This window comes from Tauraco erythrolophus, chromosome 6, assembly GCF_009769465.1.
Source record: "Tauraco erythrolophus isolate bTauEry1 chromosome 6, bTauEry1.pri, whole genome shotgun sequence".
Taxonomy (NCBI): domain Eukaryota; kingdom Metazoa; phylum Chordata; class Aves; order Musophagiformes; family Musophagidae; genus Tauraco; species Tauraco erythrolophus.
The window spans coordinates 25,911,071-25,934,625 of NC_141470.1; the positions used below are offsets into that span (position 1 = coordinate 25,911,071).

Consider the following 23,555-nt stretch of genomic DNA (forward strand, 5'->3'; position numbering starts at 1 on the left):
GATCCAAAGACAATTTCCATTTTTCGTAATACTCTTCCTTTTGCTAATTCATAGATTTGCTTTGGGACTGTTTCATAATGCTTCAAAGTTTCTGTTACACAGGGAGATGGCCAAGATTACATTTCATGTTATCTCTGAAACAAACTGAGTCTGAATGAAACAAGATTAGAAAAGACTTCTTATCCTCTTTCTGTATTTAGTGATTATATCTTGGATTCTTAGATATGGTGCTATTATTCCGGTCACTCTGCTAATGCATCATTTCCCAGAAATTATTTAGCAGGCTCTGTTTGAAAGTGTAAAATAGTTGCCATTTTACCAGCCCATTACATAATTTTGGCAGATTTGAAACTTTTGAGGAAAACATTAAGAAAAGCTAAGCATTATTTTATCCAGCTTTTCAACCAAGATCTCATGAGCATCACGAGCTTTTTAAAGCCTACTAACTTATCTAAATGATAGCCAGAACACTAAGGGTCAACTCCTTGTCCTCAGTGGGAAAAACAAGTGAGGGGTCAAATCCTTAGTTCATTTGTTAGGGAGACTTACTTCCTTACATTGTCATAAAAGCCACCTTGTGCTTTTTAACTGGAGTAGTAATTTTGCTTAAACAATAGGAAATAGCCAGCTACTTCATTATTACTGTTATGAATCAAATATACTGGCTCCATTATGTTTTGCTATCAATGCCAAGTTATTGTGATCATCTTAGTAAACACAACTTTGCATATACAGAAGTTTACATAAGTGGGATATATTAGATCTAGAGACATTGTGATGTCAGACTGGCTTTGTATGAGGACACACAGGACTGCTTTTAAGTAAATACTGGAAATTTTAAATATAAAGGAAACGCATAGAACTAAAATGTAGCTGGAAAGAGTCTCCCATTCTCTTCTGGCTTTCATATTAATGCTTTCCACATTTGCAAAATTTGAGCTTTTTCACGCTATTTGTTTTGCAAGTTTAAGAATATTTCCACTATGCCAAATGAACAGGAGAATTGTACAAAGATATCTCACAAAGTCTGAGATTCAGGCTGGAGAATGTGGCTTTCCTATAGGAAAGTCTTTCATTAAATTATTGCAAGACAGAAGGAGATAAGGGAATTATTATATATGAAATCAAATAAAATGAAAATGAAAAAGTTAAGTAACATTAATTTAAAAATAAAAAGTTTAATCCGTATCTTGGTCCTTATGAAAGTGGCAAAAGTAGAGAGCGCAATTGTAACCTTTGTGTCCTGTTTCAATGAACATGCAGTGCAAACAAGTACCTGTTGTAGATTCATCACCATAAACGGTGCACATAATCTGTAGTATAGTACATTATACTACCCTTCTTCTTGGCAGGTGGCATTTAAAGCCTTAGAAAATAACTCTATTACAGTTATAGAGTACTCTATTACAAAATCTAAGCTAAAATATTCCAGAAATGATGTAACTGTACTGGTAAAGCACAAATGCAAAATGTTAGGTTAGATGTCCTAGTAATTAATTTGGGTTCAGTTTGAATTCTAGGAAAAATACTAATACTATAATTTTCAGTGCATTAGGGGCTGTCAGAGCGCTTACTACTTTCTAAAGAAAGGATGACAATTGTACTGATTACTTTTGTTGCTACTGCTCGAAAGGAAGGCACAGGTACTTTAACAGAGAGACGAATGATGTATTACCATATGCAGTAAAGGAAGTAACATTCTGCATGAAGGGATGCACCTTTTCTTGTTGTTCACTTTTGCTGCCAGTAGAAGTGGTATGAAATCCTCACTGACTTTAAAAAGGACACAGCTAGGGTAAAAGGGCCTATTTGGCTCTGAGATGCTGACTATTAATAGTTAATGCATGACTTTTCAAATAGCGTAACAGTTTCTTATCTGATAATGTCTTTAGGCCCTTCACCTCTCCCCTCCCCCACTGAAGAGGAAGAGACAAAGACTAGCTCTGATGTCATGCCCAGCATTCCTGATGTATTGCTGCGAAAACTACGAGTGCACAAATCACTTCCAGGAAGGTAAAAGCTCCTTAGAAGTAGAAAGGGGAAGGCACACTAATGGTTTCCAGTGAACTCCCTTTGTGGAGTTCCATTTAGAGGGGATCCATGTAAGTTGTCAAATTGCCACGTCTTAAAATGCGCAACACAGGTTTTCTGAAAAATTTTGGTGAGTGCACCAACTTCCAGTAACTGGCCAACTTTTAAAATTAGTTTGTAACTTGTACATAAAAAGTCTGAAACCCAACTTGCACACCACAAGATTTTTTTCCACCAGTTTGTCCACTCCTGCTTTTCAGGATTGCTGCTGTAGATATAAATTCATGTTGAAAATGTTAGTATTTCTTTCCCCCCGAAAAATAATCACGCCAGATAATATTTTCCAATGATAAAATTTGGACATGTAAGAATTCTGCAGTTTTTCTGCAGGTGACAATTTTTCAGGCAAATGGAGTTTATTTTGCAAACATGTTTGAAGGACTCACTCACAAATTCCCTGATCTTGGGCTGTGCAAGTAGGCACTTACCAACAGATTGCTTAACACCTGCCGTGGCTCAGGAGTTTCTCCTTTCCCTGTTACAGATGTGTAGGGTAGCACCGTACAGAGATCATTTTAAGCTAGAGCTATTGTTGCATAGTGCAATATAGCTATAGCAAGGGAATCCTCTGGTCCATGCTCTCTTCGGGTGGAGCCATAATAGACTATACCTGCCAGGTGTTTTTCCAGACCTTCAGAAACACCAATTTTCATTCTGATTTGAGTTTACTACTATCCAAACTTAACATTTTCTTGACAGAATTTAAGTGGAATTTTCCTTTTTGGAGGGAGGTTTATGTTTAAAATTATACAAAAGTCCATAACTTGGGAACATATTTTGTTCTGACCCAAGAAACGTAGGAAAGAAAGCTCAAATGAAGCAGTTATCACAGCGTACCTTGCACCACTGATAACTTTAGAGACTAAGCATATTTTATTTTGTATTGCACTAAAATGAAGTTAAGCTTCTTCCATATTTCTGCATAAGCCTTTTCTTTGAGAGAAATAAAACCATAACAAAAAAAATGCTTATTAGACATTAAAACAATTCCAAACATTTTTGGCCAAAACTGTTTCTAAATTCACCCATGTGTTTCTATACTATAAATATCAAAAGCCTTCAATCATTTGAAGCGGTCAGTAAGTGTTCTTTGTGCAAATGAAATAATAATGAAATAAATATTTGACATTTTTGTGGAGGAACTATTGTATACAACATTTTATATAAATAAACGCATAAGGTGGAGAAGTTCTAAGAGACCATTGCTTGATTGTAATCAACTGAAAAGAAAAGTAATTTCATACCTAAGTACAAAACAGGTAAATGCTGAACTGGATTTGAGGATCAGATAAAATATGGATCTTCTGTTTTTCAGGTAATATTCTTTAATCAATTGGCTTAATCTATTGAATAAATACACATATAACTTCTCATTCTTACTATGGATTTCTCAGAACATTCCCAGCCAAAGGAAAGACACAAATGTTATCATTCTGTGCTGTGTTATATAACACATACAGATGCTTAAACTTCCTTCTAGAAGGACTACTCCTCCTAGAATAACTATAATTGATACAAATACTAATACTTTAGGCACAAAATAGTTTTCCAACACAGGGTACTTAGTGGCCTTCCTTCTTATAGTCACTACTCCAGCAAGAAAAATCTGCTGCTCATTGATGCTAGATACATTGATTTCTATATTTGGCATTAATGGTGCAATGAATATTACAATAATATTTGAATTTTCTGAAAGTATCATGTCTGCACAGTGCATGATATGTGTGTCAACTACACCTCCTATCACTGTCATCTGCTAGAATTTGTGTATACAGCTCTTGTCATTTCATTCAGATATTTCTTGTCTCTACTCACTTGCATAAAACTGAATAGCTCTCTGATATTTTGGAACAGTTACAGGGAATAAGAACTGGTGAATTCAAACACATGGGATGACTGCCTTTAAGTGAGATCTTGCAATATAATGTTATCCATCTCTTTTCTTTTATAGTATTATATAAAACTGCATTTTGGTAACTTTCTCTAGTTTTTTGATAGTCAGTAATCATTCTTGTGGTGGAAAACTCATGAACTCCAACATGTGTTTTGTCAGTGTTGGAGTCATGGTCAGAATCATTGTTAGCTAACTTCTAACCAAGTTTGCAGATGAAACAGGATAGTTCAGTATACAGCGAGCTGAGTTTTGAACTCTGCCCATCTGTGATCATCATCATGAGATTTCTACTGTTAAGAGAAGGAAAACGGGTAAAGATAATAATCTGAATTATAATGTATTGAGTCACCTGCAACTCCAAAAGGGTAGCTTCTGTCTTGCTCTTGTACTCATGATTTATCACTTTGGTATGTTTTTGCCAATAATCAGGTGATACTGTACTGTTGCTTTTAAAATAAAACCATGGGGTTTAGTCATAACAAGTAGAATTGAATTAATTAAATACTGATTTCACCAAGAGAAACAATAAAATATTTAAGGGGAGGATGTCTTTTGTTATTCTTTTCAATTAAATATTAAAATAGCTTTGTTTTTAGAGACAAAACTAATGAAAATGTGATTTTTTTTGCTTTTATTTCTAGCTCTCCTCCACTTACTGAAAAAGAAGTTGAGGTAAGTATGTTCTTAAAGTCATTATTTTAGACATATGCCTCGATTTTAAGTGGTTATTGTAAGTCTAATGATGTTTATTAGAACTAGGTAATGGAATTACGTGTTTTCAAAAAAATACTTCTCAGAAAAAAAAACATACTGAGCTCAATCAAAATAACAATTTTATGAAATATGGGCAATTGTACAGGGAATATAATCTGTAAAAAGACTTAGATTAGGAATAAGCAAAACACTTGTTTGTGCATTCTTCATAAGAAAATACACATTAATTTGAAAAATTATTATAATGTAATAGTATTAATTAATAGTATATTATTTTTCAGTAGTTAAAATAATCGATATTAAATAAGACCAGAAACTAATGAGTTAAATTGCATTTTTCTATTGGCCAATAGGAGCTTTGGGGCAGTCTTTTATGATATCTTGCAGTTGGTGTACATAATTTTTACTTTTTCAGTTCAAGCCAATAATATTTTTATAGGTTGCTCTTCAACTTGCTGGCTTTGTTTCTTCTGTTTTTTTTCACATGCCACTCAAGAAAAAGATCTTTATTTACATAGCTCTAATCTAATGGAACTGTTGGTGCCTTGTGCTTTGCAGAGTATTAACCCCAAGAAATAATGCATCTGGTAAAGAAAGAAACAAGCTTTAAAAGCAGAGTGCAAAAGAATAAAAATTTTAGCACTTAATCTGTTGCTGGCTTCAGTGGTAGGTGTTTATCCCTTAGGTAAAACAATGCTAATGATGAGCTCATCCCTGGACTTCCTCTGCGCAGGCTATCTGTTTAAAAACCTTGGGGACCCTTGGAGGAAGTCCAGCTAGAAAACAGATCCATTGTGATTCTGATACTTCTGGTAGGCTACTTCCTTCATTGTCTCTCTGCTCTACTGATCTCCCAGAAAAACATTCAGGAAAAGAGGCAGCAACACATTTATTCATATTTTACAGGAAGTAAAGAAAAACAATTTTTGAAACAATCTAATTTAAAAAATATTTTCAATTTTCTGTTTCAATACTTATTTAAGCATCAAAGTTTGTTAAACACACCTTGCTCATAAGTTTTTGCTGGAAATTACATTACTGTGACACTTATTTAAAAATGCCTTTTTTTAATCCAAACAGAATGTATTTGTACAACTTTCCTTGGCATTTAGAAATGACAGTTATACCTTGGAATCTAGAATTAACCAAGCAGAGAGAGAGAGAAATCTTACTGAAGAGAATGCTGAGAAAGAACTGGAAAACTTTAAAGCAGCCATTACGGTAAGAAAACAACAATAGTTCTTTTTTCTGAACTATAGTGTACCTGAAAGTGCACACACGTTAGAAATATGTGTGGCTATGCTTACTTACACCTGTTGTAAATTCAGCCCTAAAACCTCATTTTCTGCTGCTCAAGCTCCTTACCGTAAGCCAGGATACCACTCTGCTCAAGAGAGACCATTTTCTGCCGGAGTGGGCCATCATTGCTGGAAATGTGTAGAGGGTGTTGCCCTATGTCTAAGAGATTTCAGGAATAAATACTATGAATCTGCTGTTCAATTCTTGGAATAAGTCTGTGATAAAGCTAAGAGCATTCAGAACTGCAATTTGAGCACTGGTCCATGCTCTCCTGGGCAAGACGTTTTTTAGCAGTAAATTCGAGGTGTCCAGTTAGGTGAGATACTGAAATGATCTAAAGCCTGAGTCCTGAGATTTGTGGCTTAGAAGACCTCTTAACTGTGGATCATAGAAGGCAGTACAGGAAAGGAAACAGTGAGGATTACTTAAGGAGTACATGCAACCTCAGGATCAGATTATGGGCCTGAATACATTTTCATTCCGTCTGTGTCTGATGTTCTTTTATCAGCAGTAGGTTTCAGTCCTTCTTTCCAGTTTTATCTGGATTTTCTAACTGAAATGACAAATATGTCGCCGAGATGTGTCAACTTATGTGCTGCACATGGTTTTGTGCAAAAAAGGAACAGACACTTAGATACCATCCTGCTAAATGGAATACCTGCAGACTTGTTTGCATGTTACAAGGAGGTGCTGCCATACTTCTGAGAAATAGTTAGGAGAACATGAGTCTCCCATTTACTTTATCAAGAACACCATCGGTGAGAAAGGTTAGAATTTTAAAAAGATTGTAATATTCACATCTTTTCATCTGGAATTTCAAATCTGCATTTCCAGATTAATTGTTCCTGAAAAAAAAAAAAAAAAGAAAGTTTTGAATGTTTTGCTGCTCTTCCCTCTGTTCTGTTTAAAGAGCAAGCAGAAACCACCTATGAAATCTCAGGGGCTTATTATAATATTTGTATACAAACATGTTTTTACAACTAGTGTATAAGGCTTCTTAAAATTGAAAACAATTAATCTGTTAGATTTGACATGTATTTCTGTTAAGAATCCTCAGTTAGGCACCAAGGACAACATGGGACAGATGTGACTGGCTTTTTCCTCCTGTATGCAGTTCACATGCTGCAGTCTGGCTTTTACAAGCTCTTCTATGTAATTTATAACAAAGTAGAAACTGCCATTCCTACAAAAGCTTTTGTTCTATAGAGTGGAATAAACTAACAAGCAATTAAATGAAGTGGCAACTGCTGTATAATCTGTGTCACGTTAGACCTAGACTTGTTCCAGTCTCAGTGGGATCTTCATTTCTGTAAGACAGACACATATTATATGGCTCAGTGACAGTTTTATCAGTCTTTATGATTTTTTTTTGATCAATCTTGTGATGTTTTATTCAAAAACCCAGCTTCAAGAGAAAGCTGATTTACATGAACTTTAGATTTGCTTGAGAAAACAAGCAAGTTACAGTTGCCAAGAAAAACCTGAAAATCTGAAATTCTGTGCATGTTTTTCTCAAACACATTCCCTTATGCTTTCTTCTATGATTTTCTATGATTTCAACTGCAATTTATTATCACAGTAGCTTCAGTGATAAATAAGTTTCAGAAATTTTTGTTGTTGCGATTGTTGTCATTGCGCCAGATTCGTCAGTCTCTTGGCTGTGTTTCTACACCAAAGGTTTGCTCTACAAATGCAATTTCTCAAATGACTCTGCTCAAAAAGTTACTGCACGTCACTCCCTTCTTTTGAAGAGGAGGAGAAAAAGAGGATGAAGAGGGATTCTTTTCACACATCATTTCAGATGTGTTGACTTACTCTTGCAGTAATACAAGTGAGGGGTTGCTGAGAACTAGGGCACAATGCAGCTGGTCAGAGGGAGAATTGTGTGAATGACAACACAGTATTAATTACTTAAGACAACCTCATTGTCAAAACTGGTGCATCCTGAAAATGCACTTTAAGGATATAGGAATCATCCAGCATCACCAAGTCTGCCTGTAAGTCTGAACTACATTATATTGGATTTTCTCATAGCAAGCTTTTCTGTGAACAGAAAACTCATTCAGTGAAGAGGTGTTCACTAAGACTTTGGCTAATAAAACATCTAAATTGACTCTTGCTTTTGGTAACTGATCCTAAGGAAGTTATATGCTTTGATACTTTTCAGTATTAACCTGAGCTATCAAAGTGACGATATTAGTCTAGTGCATAAATACGTGCATTGATGGACAAAAAATAGTTAAGAAATTGCAATAGCCATTTGATTTACAGGCCATATTATTTTTTATTACTCTTTTACATTTGGAATTCTTGAGACTATGTCTTATTTTCCAAATGAGTGGAGTATCATGGAACTGAAAGAACACAAATGACCTTCGTAACATGTTGTGCCTAACAAATTAAAACCTTTGTGTTTTGACAATCATTTGTAAGTACTAGTTCAAATAAACTTGACGCTTGTAAAGTTCACAGGTAGCAAGGCATTATTCATCATTAATTTCAAAAGGATAAGTATTGTAAATATGCTTATCCCTCTGACTCCTTGAAAAGTGTGCCTACGGTACGCAGTGAAGCACCGTTCTGAAACAGAGCAGTAGCACTCGCTAGGTTATCTCTGGTGGTAGCGATGGCACTCCTCAGGTGCTATTTTGCCCATGTGTAGTTCTGCCTAGACATTTCTACTCCACTTCTGTGGCTTAGGCTGCTTAATCCGAACTAAAAGTGGCAAGACATGACGATAAAGTAATGTATTTTCTCTTCAGTCTTCAGCTCACTTATGGCATCACTATGAACACAGAGAAGCTTACCAGAAGCTATTGGAGGATATTGCTGTTCTGCGACGTTTAGCTGCTAGACTATCTAGTCGTGCTGAGATGGTTGGAGCCGTTCGCCAGGTAGGAGCATCCTGGTGTCCAGTACATCTCCTGGCTGTGCATGTTCACTCTTTCTCTTTTTCGGCCATAGCTGGAGGTTATATTAGCCGTTTGAATTTTATTTGCCATTTTTGCAGATTAAAGATGTGTCAGATAAGACACCGTTTCAGTCTGGAAATAGAATTCAAACATAAGATTACCTGTGAAGCTATTCAACATCTGTACAATAGGAGCATATATATTATTAAGAACTATAGCTGCATTACAAGAAACTTGTTTAAAATCAGCGCAGCATGAAAAAGAAAACTTTTCTGGGTCAAAAAGCTCATCTAGTTCAGTCATCTGCCTTTGGCAATAGCTTAGTCAGGGAACTATATAAGAACAGAGCAAGTATAAATGAGAACACAGCAATACTCTCCCACATTCAAGACACTTGCCTCTGCCGTCTAAAGTAACTAGACTGATGCCGGTGACTAAGACTTTCAAGAGTTTGAAAACAAATGTACGTACACCATGTAAGTAATAAGATAGACACACAGTCAGACTGCATAAATATGTGACGAAATAAATTATGATATTCTGTGGATATATATGAATGCATGTGCATTTGTGTTCTAATTAGCTTAGGAATTTTCAGTCGCAAAGGTACAAATATTTCTTTAAGAAGAATTATTCCAGATGTAGCCCTGACAGGGAGCATACACATAGAGGCAAATGATTTGTCTGAGAAGTGTAGAGGTTATCTGAGTATTCCTCTCTTTTCTTCCTTAGGAGAAGCGTATGTCAAAGGCAACAGAAGTAATGATGCAGTATGTGGAAAATCTGAAAAGAACATATGAAAAGGATCATGCTGAACTAATGGAGTTCAAGAAACTTGCCAATCAGAATTCTAGCCGAAGCTATGGTGCATCTGGTAAAAAAAAAAAAAAAAAGGGTTTGTCTTGCCTCTATACAGGGGGGTGTTGGTGCTATTAATGAGAAAAAGTGAAATATCATGAAAGCTGTTCATGAAGTTCTCATCTACAGGAGTAGATTTCAAAAAGTCACAGATACAACAATTAAAATATTGTGTATAAGCCATATTTAGTGCAGTAATTTAAAATCACTATTGTATACCAAATTCCGATGAGATCCAATGACATTTTCATTGGCCTCTTGCCCATATGGGTAACTTGCACAGTTTTAACGCAACTACCTCTTAGATGATGGATGATGGCAAAATTTCATTATTAAATAGATTTTTTTCTTTTTGCAACCTTTTATTTCCTAGTTGGCCAGAAACTGAAATATGAGTATTTCCTTTTGCAAAATCTGTATACGGAAGCAAATCATGGACTTTTGCCTGATCTCAGTAAAGATAGTAATGGTTCAATTTTTTGCAATTATTTAAAATTTATTCTGCAGGTGTAATTGAGACCAGAACTGTATGACAGATAAATATGCAGTCACTATGGGCCTTGTATAAATATACTATATCTGAGTTTGAAATACAAGCAAGAGCTCTATTCATATTATTTATAGATACTCATATAGTCTAAGACTGTTCTTTATCTACTGTTTTTATACAGAAGATGGAGTGCCTCGTTCAACTAGATCCATGTCTCTTACTGTCGGAAAGGTATTTCTGTAATATAAAGAAAACTAAGTGAATGTTTTATGTAGTGAAATTTCTTTGGCTATATACACTCGCTTTTATAGGCTGTGTTCAAAACATAGTGCTGGTAAATTCTCAATATTGTTAATGTAATTTAGTGCAAATGCTATGTAATTTTGGATACATGATTAAGTATGAGTTTGCGCAATAATGTTAATACTTCTTGTGAAGCTATAAATAATGAAGAATAATTATATTCCAGGCCACATACCTATGCTCCAGAGAATGGCTTAGGTCCTGTGCTTTAATCTAGTTCCTCTGTGAGGCAGCTGAACATTGAATCAAAAATTACTACATGATTCAGGATTCTATGATCATACCATTTTAATTATCATAAGAATTATATCATGTTCAGAATACCTTAGATGTAAACAGTTATTTTTAAGTGAGGTTCATTTTTCAGTTAGCATCAAAGTATCTTCTTTGGTTTGACAAAGCATTCAGAGTGAAAGATTATCTCAGATTGTTTTGGCTTGACCAGTTAACTTTAACATGGCCAGTGTCCATTTCTGCAAAACTTAAGTGTTGGAGATCAAGTTAATTACAAAAATTCCTAAAACAGCCAGTAATTTGAGAGAGCCGAGTGCCAGTGTGACCATGATGAAATTTGGTGGTCAGAGGCATTATATATACAATTTTGGTTTAAATATTTTCAATTGATCACTCAGCACTACTGATATTTAGTCCTTCCAGTTGTTGAATTGTCCTAAGGACAATTGTCCTCAGGACAATCCTTGGTCTTTATTTCTACTCTGATTCTTTTTAGATGGAGCCTACAGGCATCAAATCTTTTTCTTGTGTTAGATTGAGATATGTACATGTTTTTTGCTTGGGTTGTAGTTCTTTAGATTTAGTTTATTACTGCCACCTCTGAGAGCTGGATAGAAAGAATTAGAGCACGGAGCATGCTGAGAGCAAGACTAGATTTCAGAATGAGAACCAGATAAGTTGAAACAGAGGTCTCAAAAAAAGATGAAATTTAACAAGGACAAGTACAAGTCCACATAATAGAGGGGGGAAAAAAGAACCCAGAACACTAAAATGGACTGTCTAACATGGCTGCAGATTCCCCAGTGTAGTTTTTCAGGAGCGCATTAGATAAACCTCTGTCCTTAATGAATAGATAATAGTTGGTTTTGTCTAGAACCAGGATCATGGAGTAGGTGACTCCTATATATTTAGTAAATCTGTGTTCAACTCCTTTCCTGTAAAGTTATCTAGAGCAGAATCTTAGAAGTGTTTGGATGTGCACTAAAATGAAGCTGTTAGATGCTATAAATGCTTGGATTTTTTACTCAGATGAAAGCATGGATTTTCCTAGGTGTATATCATAGGATGACGCATTTGACTACTTAATGACAGCAAGAACTTACATGATTTGTACTTGAGAATATATTATGTACATCTAGCACGTGTTTATCATATAAAGAATTTCCGTGATCTTTAGGAAATGTAAGCAACATCACATGATACTAGATAGATATCTAACAACTCAAGGGTGGGGAAGCAGGATGGGAGGGAACGGATGTTATTGTTTCTGCAAGTTATAATTTGTAGATTTAGAAATAATTAATACATCATAGTGGGTACAATATATCATAATGGGAACGTGGCCAGAGAAGAGTTTCATGTGTAACTTCATTATTTTCCGGTCATTGTAACACTGACACTTTTCCCAGTATCATTATACATTTGATTTAACCAAAGATAATAGACTTTAATAAGAACTGACAATATCATCGCGGAACTTATCTGTTGCGTGACTGATACTATTGGGCTTTCACTGTGGAGGGAAAAGAGTAGCATCCCTGTACAACACCTCATTTCACACTAAGCACTTGCCATACCAGACAGTACTAGAGGAGGTTTTGGGGAAGACCACAGCCCTAACAGCCATTTATCTTAATTTTGCTCCCAACTGTCCTTTCCGCCAAGGGACATTAACCTACATCTTTGCCACACCTATTAACTTGCAGAATTGTTCTTCAGTCTATCTTGTTGTATGATAGAAAAAAAAATGTTGTTTCTTACAGAATATGCCTCGGAGGAGAGTCAGTGTTGCTGTTGTTCCTAAATTTAACTCCTTAAACATTCCCGGTCAGTCACCAACAGCTTCACCTGTACCTTCATTGCCATCCCTGGTAAGTAAAAGCCACATTTTAAAAATACTACTTTTTGTCTAAACCACTTTTACATAAGGCCAAGCCATAGTTACTAAAAAATGTAAGCCCTTTCTTTGGTTTAATTTGATTTGACTCCATCTTAGTGAAGGAGATGGACAAAGGTAATTCTTGTTGCGTAAGGAACATATGCCTGCAGAATCTACCTTCAGAAATGATCACTTTGGACACAAAGCTGAATAGGGCTAGCTGATGATTCAGAGGTATTAGACATTAGTTGAGGCAATTTGCCTTTATATCTGTAGTAACATACGGGAAAAAAGTAGTAAAAATAGTTGTCTGCTGTAGGAGAGAAATTTTAACTAGAAATCATAGAAGATGATTGGACTGCTGCTGTTCATTGTCAAAAAGTTCACTAAACAGAAAAACATGTAGTTAGTGTACAGAAATGCATGTGGAACAAATTTAGAGATTCTGTGATGATCTGGGATTAGTGGAGCTATCAGCCTCTGCCTTGATGTTTTGTTTATAAAATTTTAATAATTTAAATGAGAATCTAAACTGACTCTAATAAATATATATAAATGCTTTGGAGGAAAACAGCAAGGTATACCAACTGTTCAGATACGCACTATGATGGCATATAACCTGAGAATTATGCAGTTTTCTGTTAAAAATTTAGGGCTATTTAAATGAGGAATTTTGCTGAGAAGCTAAATCCATTTTAGTTTTAAGAAAACAACCTGTTGGTGCAATTTAGTTATTATGTACTCAGAGTCAATTGTTTCAGGAATCAAGTGTGTTTGTTTACCGTGATTTATAATGATTTATTTTTGTTTAGAATTTTCCACTGAAAACTCAGCTAACAAATTAATGTTCCTAGGATAATATGGAGAGAAGCGATAGAATAATTTTACTGTTCAGTGATCAATATACAAAGAAGAAAGACGACTTTTTGGAAAAAAATAAGCAGTGTAGAAGGGAAAGTTGCAGAAAATTCTTCTTAGAGTGCAAGTCTATTGTTTACTGTGATTAGTGAGAGTAATTTGGAAGCTCCATATTAAAGGTACCTTGCTTATGGGTGTGGGAAGAAAATGTAAGAGGCACATTGACTTTCTCATTTTTCTGTAGACTCATTTGAAATTAATTCTTGGATGTAAGATTTATTGCTGTTTTTCACTTGCAGTCTGAATCACCTAGTAATGGAAGGAGCAACCTAACATCTACTCCTGTTCTACCAGCACTTTTAGAAAAGTGAGTTTTCTCTAGGTCATCTCATTACCTATTATGAATTACCTGTTATCCTAGTGTGAAATGAAAATGGTGTAATTTCTATCTTTCATAACAGAAGTTATACCAAGGCAAAATCAGTGACACAGTATTGGCTTAGGTTGATCAAAATTTTGCAGCAGTCAAAACAATTATTAAATTGAGTAGTAGTTATTTTTTTTAGTATAAAATGAATTGAACATTCAGCTAAATTAAAGCCTTAGTTGGAGATTTTAGTTTTAAGAACCTGAGATTTTAGTTATAACAGCCAGAGAAGTTTGCATTAAAAAAGAAACAATAGAGATACGAAATAAGAGGGTTTTTATTATTTTTTTTAGCCTGTTAACAAGCAAATACATCAATATCCATATCTTTCTAGTACCTACAAATTGCAAAAATATTTTTCATTTAAACATTTGCACTTTTGACTCTGTATTACTTACTATTAGTGTAGATGTCCTGGTTGGATTAAGCTGCGCTGTTGTTGCCCATTTTCCATAACAGTTCCATAGGTTTAAATAGTACTACTTTCAGAGCAAAATAATAGTTATATGGACAAGAAAAGCAAATAACTGCTTTGCTGGAAAGCATGTGCATCTACACATTTCTGGACAGAACTTTTAAGTTCTTCTAGTTGAAATTCATGTAGACACATAATTTAATGTTATACAAGTTATGTATTGAGACTGGGATGAGAATAGAAGGCATACTCAAGCTGTCCTGCAAGATCTTTGTAAACAGTTACCATTATGGATACAGGTACTGTTGCATTTGCAAACCCATGTGTGTATACTTTATTCATATGTATGATCACTGTAGTAAGCAAAAATTAAAAATTGTCAGGCACTTTTCCAACTACTTATCTCTTTCAGGAGATGTCACCCATTCTAAGGAAGTTTATAGCTGATATTTCAGAAGTGAAATGTACTAAAACATCACATTGGTTTTTGTTGGTTTTGTTACTACTACTACTTTGGTTGTTTAGACTGTTTTACAATATCACAATAAAATATCTGCAATTTAAATTGAAGTTTGTTAGGATGCTTTAAACATGCAAATTAAAAGCTTTAAATCTCACATCAGAACAGAATATTGAATTTCATGTATTTTAGAGTAATGCTTAGGCAGGAAAAAATTTATCTTGTGTCTGTTTTATCTCTGTGCTTTTCTGAGAATGGAAATATGCAACAATTGGGAGAACGAAAACAGTGAACTGTGGCACTAGTTGTTACAACTCAACAGAACTCTGCAAGATTGAGACCATCTTTTGAAACTGTTCTTTAAAAAAACCAAACCAAAACAAGCTTTATCAGTATTTCTTACTGGATCTTAACAAAGACAAATTGTGTTATCAAGTAACAGAAATAGAACTTGAAATTCAAGTTCGAGCATAAGTATGTATGCATGCATCGGCTAGCTGCTATAGTAGTGTAAAATTACATATTTCAGCAGAATTTTGTATATTTAAGCATTTCAAGCTTATACTGATGATTTGTTTAAAGTTCAAGTGAAAATAATGTCTACTGTTAATTTGACTTCTTGAGAGAAAATCCATTGCCCACAGATGGTGTCAGTCAGGATGAATTATTCTGTCATTGATTTTAGTGCCAGAAAAAATAAGGCCTACAAAAAGGGGTAGATTCCAGAAGTTGAAATGGGATCCTCCGTTGAGCTCATTAAACCCTGACTTTGATAGATTTGCTAAGTCATGTCTGAATCACTTAAACTCTTTGTCACAGTCTTAAGTACATAAGGACAGGTGAGCACTGCAGAAAGAGAGCAATATACAATGGCTCATCTTTAGGCTCGATGCTCAAAGCTTTTACTTAAGATAAGTTTTAGTGACAAAAACTATGTATATGTATTTTTTTATCCTGTGCATCAGTTCAGTGTATAGTCAGCAGAGAGAAGTACCTGAAAGGCTAATAAGAAAAATGTTTTGTTAAATTAGTATTCAGTATTATTTCTATTATTTTGTTCTGACACAGCAGGCTACAATTTCCAACATGATTTTTGGGAAGCTGAGGGAAATGTTTTCAAGAATAGCAAATAAATGCCATGGATAAGCCAGGAAACAAATGCTCTTGTCTTTTTTTAAAGAAGAAACAAAATGCAAGTTTTAATACCTTTGAAAGATATTAATTACTGTTCTTAAATTACAGCATTTTGAAACTAAAATTTTGTTTAGTGTTTAATTTTTTTCTTTTGAAAGACATTTCATTTCTCCGATGTATGTTAAAGAAGAAAATTGTGTGATTGTTCTTGTTCAGTAGTATACTCCAAATACAATACATTTCAGTGGTGTTATTCTCTATTTGTCTGTTTTTTCTGTCTTGGCAGTGGAAAGACTAATGGAGAGCCCGACTGTGAAACCTCTACCTCTGTGCTGACACAGAGTGGGCTGGAAGAGATCAATCCTGAAACTAAAGCCAAGATAGAAGAGGAAGCGTATAACAAAGGGTGGGAACACTTTATATGAACTAAATCCATAAATATGTGCTACCAGATGAGGGCAAAGGGTTTTATAATGTAATTGTAAATGCAAAATGAGTGACATAATCTATGTGAGCTCCTAGGGGATGGTCGTAATTGAAGCAATGTGGGAAACAATGCCAGTGAGCTTCACTCATTGTACTTGCACTGTAGCTGTTCACTTTCATCCTTTATTAATGTTAGCCAAACTGTAGGAGAGCTGTTACATCAGAGATTCAGAGTTGGGTGGATGTTCTTATGTCAATAGCGTTCAGCTTCATGATAGATTAATCCAAAACAACTTTCCAAAATGTTTATTCTGAAAAACGTACATGGAAATTACTGAAGAGCAAGTATCAACTCCTGCAGTAAACTCGTGTTGTTTATGTCACAAAGTGCTTTACACAGCATGTTTTGGGGTGATTAGCATTTGGGATCTGTTTCTGAATGTCAGGCAAAGAACCTTGTGCTATATTAAGAGTGAGACAAAAATTTTGATCCTCTCCTGCAGAATCCAACAAGCCCTCTATGCCTTGATTTGCATTTATTTATTCTCCAGGAAAAAAAATATCTAGAGAGTGTTCAAAATTATTGAAAAATAATAGATAAATACTTGCCAACCCCTTTACAATAGGCACAAGTTGTTCTCTGCTGAGGACTATAACCTCTTTTTCTTTTCAGTATGTTACTGAAGAGTGGCTGTCTGTGTGTCATATTCATGGTCTTCAGCTAAATTTTACTCGTGTCTAAGTGCTGCAATGCTACTACTTTGTTTTGTTACGTGTAATAAAACACTAAAACTAATTTTTTGTTATATAGGAACAGGCTTACACTGTGCGGTAGACTAAGAAAAATGTTTTTTGTGTTAAAGCTATCAGGAAGGCTTGAAGAAAACCAAAGAACTTCAAGAACTGAAGGAAGAAGATGAAGAGATACCAAAAGAAAGTCATGATGAACCTGAAGAAAGTGAAAATGAAGATGAGATAAAACACCTGAAAAGCAGGTGAGACAGTGGTGTAATATGTCCATACAAGAGAAGCCATTTTTTTCTGTTTGTGGTACTCAACCAAGTGTTTTATACTATTATCTTGACATGTTTTCTTCCAGTTTAGGGAAGCATGTTTGGAATAACAGTATTTTTACAGAAAGGCATATTCCAACGTAACATAGTTGCAAAATGCAAAACTTTTTATTTTGATATTTCAACTGAAACTGTAGGTTGATATCCAGATGCTTCATCTTGATGGGGTTTAGTTTTGATTTGAAGTTAAAAAATGCTTCACAGAAGATCTTTAGATGCCAGAATGTATCTGTCAGTAGGCACGCATTATCTGATCAAAATTGTAATTCAAGAATCTGATGGCCAGATTTGTGCTATATGTCATTCCCAAAGGGTCTTCACAGGTGAGTCTTTCAGTACATCTACAAGGTGAATGCAGATTAAGACAAGCTCCTCAGCTATGTAGGACTTGCTCTGACTTGGACAGACAGGTGCTTGCTCCCTCTGGAAGCAGTGTAGATGCAGCAGAACTGCACTGTGCTAGTTCCTGCCTTTCAGCAGAGTAACATGTTTATTGCATATTGGTTCCAAATCTTCTTTATCTATTCTGGGGACTTTTGAATCATCTGCTTATTGTCTTACCTGAAGCATTTGATGCCTAACTGGGAAACTTTTCTGAAATTTTCAACTTTTCTTAGAGTTTATTACTGAGTTTCCTTGGTGGTTCTACTGCCCAATTCAATATACCTGCAATTTCCTGTATTTTAAAAGCAAAGAGACTTTTGCATTAGAGAGGAATTGAATGCTGGCCAAAGCAAGTAATATGTCCAATCCCAAGCTAAGGTACGGATCCTTACCTTATCCAGAAAAATTCATTTCCATTCCATAACCATTATGATTATAAACATCTGTTAATTTGAGATTTCAGCCATGTTCAGAAGGGCAGCCACCTCACTAGTCATGAAACTCTTAGGAAGAAATGTTTACAACATGTTCTAATATTTAGTTTAGTTGAGCAAGCAATGAACAGTGCAGAATTTTACATCAGATTAAGCTCTGAGATTTTGCTAGTTGACAGGTGGGAGAAATAGAAATCAAGTTTACAGTTTTCGGCCATCTTGCAATATTACCCATATCTAAGCGTACAGCTCTTCTTTTAAGAACCTAACTGTCTGATTCTTCGACAAGGTGTTTGTGTTTGGAAGAAAGATGGTGCACTATACATCTATGAAACTTTTCAAATTGAAAAGCTTAAGAAAATAAATTTGTGTATGATTAATATATAACAGTTTTCTTTTAATTTTACAGCAGACTTGAAGTCATCATTAATTATTTACATATACTGTACCCCAAACTGTGTAAACACTGGAATGTGGTATGGCTTTTAGTGGCGGCGATAATCGTTTTTGCTGTGGTGTTGGGAATCTACCATTCATACAACTCCTGTGATGAAAAATCAGAGGGACCTGAAGGGAAGGCCAGCTGTTCTGCTGCCCAGCAATATTCCTGGTGGAACTCAGGATTTCGACATGAACAACGCACTGAATAATAAAGGAACAACCTTGTATTTATGGTACCTGAGCAAGTATGCATATTAGAACACAGTTGATAAAGGTAGTGCTTGGTCATCCTTATGGCAGTTAAATGTGATCTGTCTGACAAGTGAGTTACCCCACACCATCAGGTTTGGGGATACATTCTGAACATACCTTGCCAAAATGACAGTCTGATAAGTAATCCTATCTGTCCTCTTATTTTAAATGACTGATACAAGTAAAGTAATATTGAGTCATGATAAGGTTGTGGCAGTAATCAGCAACCAGCAAGACATTTAAAAGATTGATTTGCACAGGACATTGACCTCTCTGCTATGATTTTGAAGAAAATCATAAAACCTGTGTTTGCAGTTAGTGCTTTACTTTGCATTTCCTGAATTTATTGGTGATTGTTGAAGTACTAATGGCAGTTAGGTCCTTTGGGTTTTAAGAGTCTAATTAATTTCCTTATTAATGATTATTGGGTAGAAATAGAAGCTCTTCTATGGAAGGTTAGAATTCTGTTATCAGACCAAATGCCTTGATGATAAAGTAATTTTGTAAGAGGAATTATCTGTATGATTATTACATTGAATACTAAATACATGCATACATGTGTTTTATTATATACTTTAGGAATGGGAACACCACTTTTTTTTAAAATAGGATACACAATAAAACCTAAAATGAGGTCTAGGTGGCACAATTGATATCGTTAAATAAATCTGAGAACTTGCGATAAATTGAAGGGACATGCTTTGCAACAAGTTTGTGTATGCCACTCAGAGTCAGTACTGGTTACAGCAAAAAATAGTTGGTGCCTGGAAGATTAGATGTGTAGCCCAAGCCCAAAACACAGCAGTCTTGGGTATGGGCAGCAATCTTCAATTCTTTATTTTAAAAAAAAAGAAAAGAAAAGAAAAGAAAAAAAGCCTCTTCAAATCTCTGTATACAGGTGATCACACTGAGTGAACTCTGCCCTACTGCTAATACTGGAAGTAGATATCCTTTGAGATCTGTGCTAGGAACACAGTTCCGCGTACAGCCAAAACCCTACCAGTGCCTAGATGAATCAGGACATGAAAGCAGTGAGGACTTCAGAGAGGTCATTGCATGTTTCAGTAGTTCGTTTTCAGAATCTGATGCCAAGTATATGACTGTTCTGATATGCTTTCAAAGCTAAACTATCAGGTCTTAATATATTAATCTTTTGCCCTGATTTTTCGACAGCTCTGCCTATTTGGGAGTTGTGAGTTCTTACACAAGAATGTGAAAGCCTAAAATTCTTAGGCAAGCAATTTCAAAATGGTGAAGCCAAAAAACCACATCACCTAGGGCTGAGACTGAAATGCATGTCACTTAACATATACCACATCTACCTGCTGAACATCACTTCTGATTGAAGATGAACTATGTTTGTCTTTCCGTAGCTATATGCTTGAATCTAACCACAATATCAAAATCAGTGTGACACTTGATTGCACTTGTGTCTTGCGTTCTTCTGGCATTTTCTGACTGATTAACAGGTCTATTTGCCAGCTGAAGGATATAAGTGTTTTATGAAGTACTGTCATTTCAGTTCAGATGCAGTTAGTGTTGTCTTGTTTTCTTTGGTGTAAACACTGAACCTCAAGCTAACTATCAAAGAAAACAGGTTTCTAACTCAGTCAGAAAATTAATTCACGTATCTGGCACTAGGAACAAATATCCTGCTGATGAATTTTATTTCATTTTTAGCCACATGTTTCTTAAGAAACATTTAGATGGAGAAAGAAAAGAATTTTTTTTTTTTTTTTAAGAAAAGACCACTACCACTTTTTTTAGGGGGTGGGGAGGCAAGTGTCTAAGCAGTTGGGAGGCTTATTTTTTATTTTAAAGTATAGATTGTTGAGGAATAGTGTGCTTAAGGAAGTTCAAAAAGGATAATGGGAAAGTGTCATTTGCTTTAAAATTGTAATTGGTAAAGAATAAGACAGAAGAAAGTTTCTTGCAAATTACTTGGTATCTGTTTGGTTCAGTTAGAATATCTGACTATGAAGAACTACTCTGACATTTCCACGTACTTTCAAGTATTTGAAGAAACTTGTCAGTTGCTCTTTGAATACTTCTTTATTAAAACCAGCTTCTTTAACTTAATTTTCTTTACAAATGGAATTGATAACTTAATAAGGCAATAAAAATTGAAGTTAAATAGTCCTGAAGATTCAGAATCCTCTATGCCAAAAGTTATGGCATATGTTTGATTATGTGAATGTGGAAATGTTGGGCTGCACTGAGGAAAAATGAGTAACGATGCCTATTATATCACTCTTATTTACATCTGCATTGATGTGGCTTCAACACCTTCTTTTAAGTACATGTATAAAGTTATTGGTATCAGTAGGACTCTTGAACTGCTTAATGTTAAACACGTGCTAAGTTTTTTCTGGTCAGTGGGTGAATGAGGTCTCCATCCTCTTGAAATTCAGCACACTGGCTTTTTGTGGACTTAGTGCACAACGCCGAATTTCCATAAGTAGTTGTACTGATTTGAACTGAACTACTTGCGTGTCTAAGGCAAGTATAATTTAGCCACAAAGTTATTCATTGTGGTGGCTAATGGGCTGAAAGAGGCAAGAGATTTTAATGGAGATGAAAAGATTAAGATAAAGTTTATTTTTTAAAAAAATGTTGTTCTTTTTGTGACTACTTTGAGCAAACTGTCCACTAAAAACAATGAACCACAATGACTAACAGCACATTAAATATTTTTGCTTATATGTTTTAGTTAGTTAATGAAAACACCTTTTTTTAATAGGAAACTAGATTGAGCTCAAAAACTATTCTAAATTTAATTTTATCTGTTGGATGTTAGTTTGCTTTATCCGGAAAAAAAAACAACCTCTTCTGTGTTCAAAGATCACATCAGATAACAAGGAATAGATCTATTATTTATGCTAGTAACACTGAAATAGTTTTCTTGAGGTGCAATATTTATTTTTCTGCTTTAACAAGACACGTTTATTGTTTTTCCTGCACAGCACAGATGTTTCTATTAAAAGGAATTTTAAAAGAGCACTATTTTTGTGTATCATATTTAAGTTTGTAATATTGTAAGATTTTGCACAAGTGTGCTGGTATTGTACTGTATAGCATCACATACTTGAGTTTTCAAATAAAAATATGGTTTCAAAGTCCTCAATGTTGCTACTTTAAAGGTTTGTTTTTTACATGCACTCTGTCTGTATATTAATGTCTATGTTCTTACAAAATACATACTACCTTGTCGATACTGCGTACTGTAGTGCCATGTTACACGTATTACACGTACCAAAGATCCTGTTGTTAGTCTTTCAGTTCTTCAGGAAAATGATGTAGAAGAAGCAAGCAAACTCCTGTTTCAGTAGAGAAAGTGTTTGTAAGCAGGGTCATCCCTGTCATACCCTAGAAAAGAGATGAGAGAGGAAACTAAAATATCCTGGAGAGAGTTTAACTCCTACTTCAGAGGGAGGCTGCCTGTCACTGAGGAGGTTGAACACGGAAAGCCACAAGGGAGATCTGTAACCAAAGGAGACTGAGTGAAAGGTTAGGATTCTTTATTTGCTTTGTGTTCTTGTAGGCTTGGGAGGTCTGGGAAGCCTGGGCTTTGTGGAGAGCTGAACTGCCAGACCAGTGGGAAGGAGACAAAGCTCAATTTCCACAGAGAACATAAATGTCTCTTCTGAATTTCTGATAGTCTGTGTCAGGGAGAAAAACTTTGGGACAGTGACAACCTTGAAAGGAATGACTGTTACCAGGAAAAGATGCTGATACTTGTATTTTCCACATAAATATTTTTTTTAACTTGTTTCCTCTCCTGTTGTTCAGGCTTCAAGGTTGCTTTAGAAATTATTGTAGAGAACAGTTAAGTCTGTTTTCCCATGTCAAAAGTTTTCTGTTTAGCAATCCTCATTAGCGTTTTAAAACGTACTGGCATGAGATGCTGGGAATTCTCTTTATAGGTTACTATAAGTATTTGGGTCAAATGCTAATTACACATTCAGTATAAGGCTGCTTTTTTTTCCACCACACAAGTTAAGGTGAAGACCCACAAATAGGTTAAAGACCTTTTATACTGTTACAGTTTTAGAACAGCTGAAATAAAAAAAAAAAAGGAAGAAACTGACAAAAGAAAAAAGAGGCCATTTCAGTCTGGCTTCATCATTCTAAAATTCTTTTCTCCCTCTCCTAATCTGTAGTTTGCTCTTACAAAACCATATGAAGGAGCTTGTTTTTCTGTTTTGTGTTACAAAGGTGTTTTATCTCATTTTTCCAGCTGAAAATCCTACTAAACATCCATAGCATGGACAGTTTGACTAAAGAAACTTTGCCACAGTGAGGATAATAGGCACAAAGTGTTAAAACTTGGAAGGACAATTAGCATGCAATTTTACAACGTCAGCTTTTGATTAGTTTTCATGGTAGGAAATACTAACAGTTCAAGGTAAGCATGGAGATGGTAAGATTTTTGTTTTATGTTCTCAGTGTTTTACAGCCACAGTCTACTAGTTCACGAGAGCTACAGAATAACTACTAGTTTGTGCTCCTCCATTGTAAATGCAAGTGAATCCACTTAGAACTTGCTTCAATGAGAGTAAGTCTGGTTACAGTATTTC

At 35.1% G+C, this 23,555-nt stretch overlaps 1 protein-coding gene across 2 annotated transcripts in view; it reads left to right on the plus strand.

Annotated features, from left to right (window-relative positions):
- Positions 1-18,935, plus strand: part of IRAG1 (inositol 1,4,5-triphosphate receptor associated 1) — a 42,470-nt gene extending 23,535 nt beyond the window's left edge. For both annotated transcript variants that reach the window (XM_009982427.2, XM_086613014.1), the window contains 11 exons: positions 1,893-2,013; positions 4,627-4,657; positions 5,780-5,920; positions 8,761-8,892; positions 9,643-9,784; positions 10,440-10,489; positions 12,559-12,666; positions 13,832-13,899; positions 16,255-16,374; positions 17,258-17,389; positions 18,695-18,935. In XM_009982427.2, the coding sequence (XP_009980729.2) occupies positions 1,893-2,013; positions 4,627-4,657; positions 5,780-5,920; positions 8,761-8,892; positions 9,643-9,784; positions 10,440-10,489; positions 12,559-12,666; positions 13,832-13,899; positions 16,255-16,374; positions 17,258-17,389; positions 18,695-18,935 (1,286 nt within the window). The remainder of the gene's footprint in view (positions 1-1,892; positions 2,014-4,626; positions 4,658-5,779; positions 5,921-8,760; positions 8,893-9,642; positions 9,785-10,439; positions 10,490-12,558; positions 12,667-13,831; positions 13,900-16,254; positions 16,375-17,257; positions 17,390-18,694) is intronic.
- Positions 18,936-23,555: the final 4,620 nt, after the last annotated feature.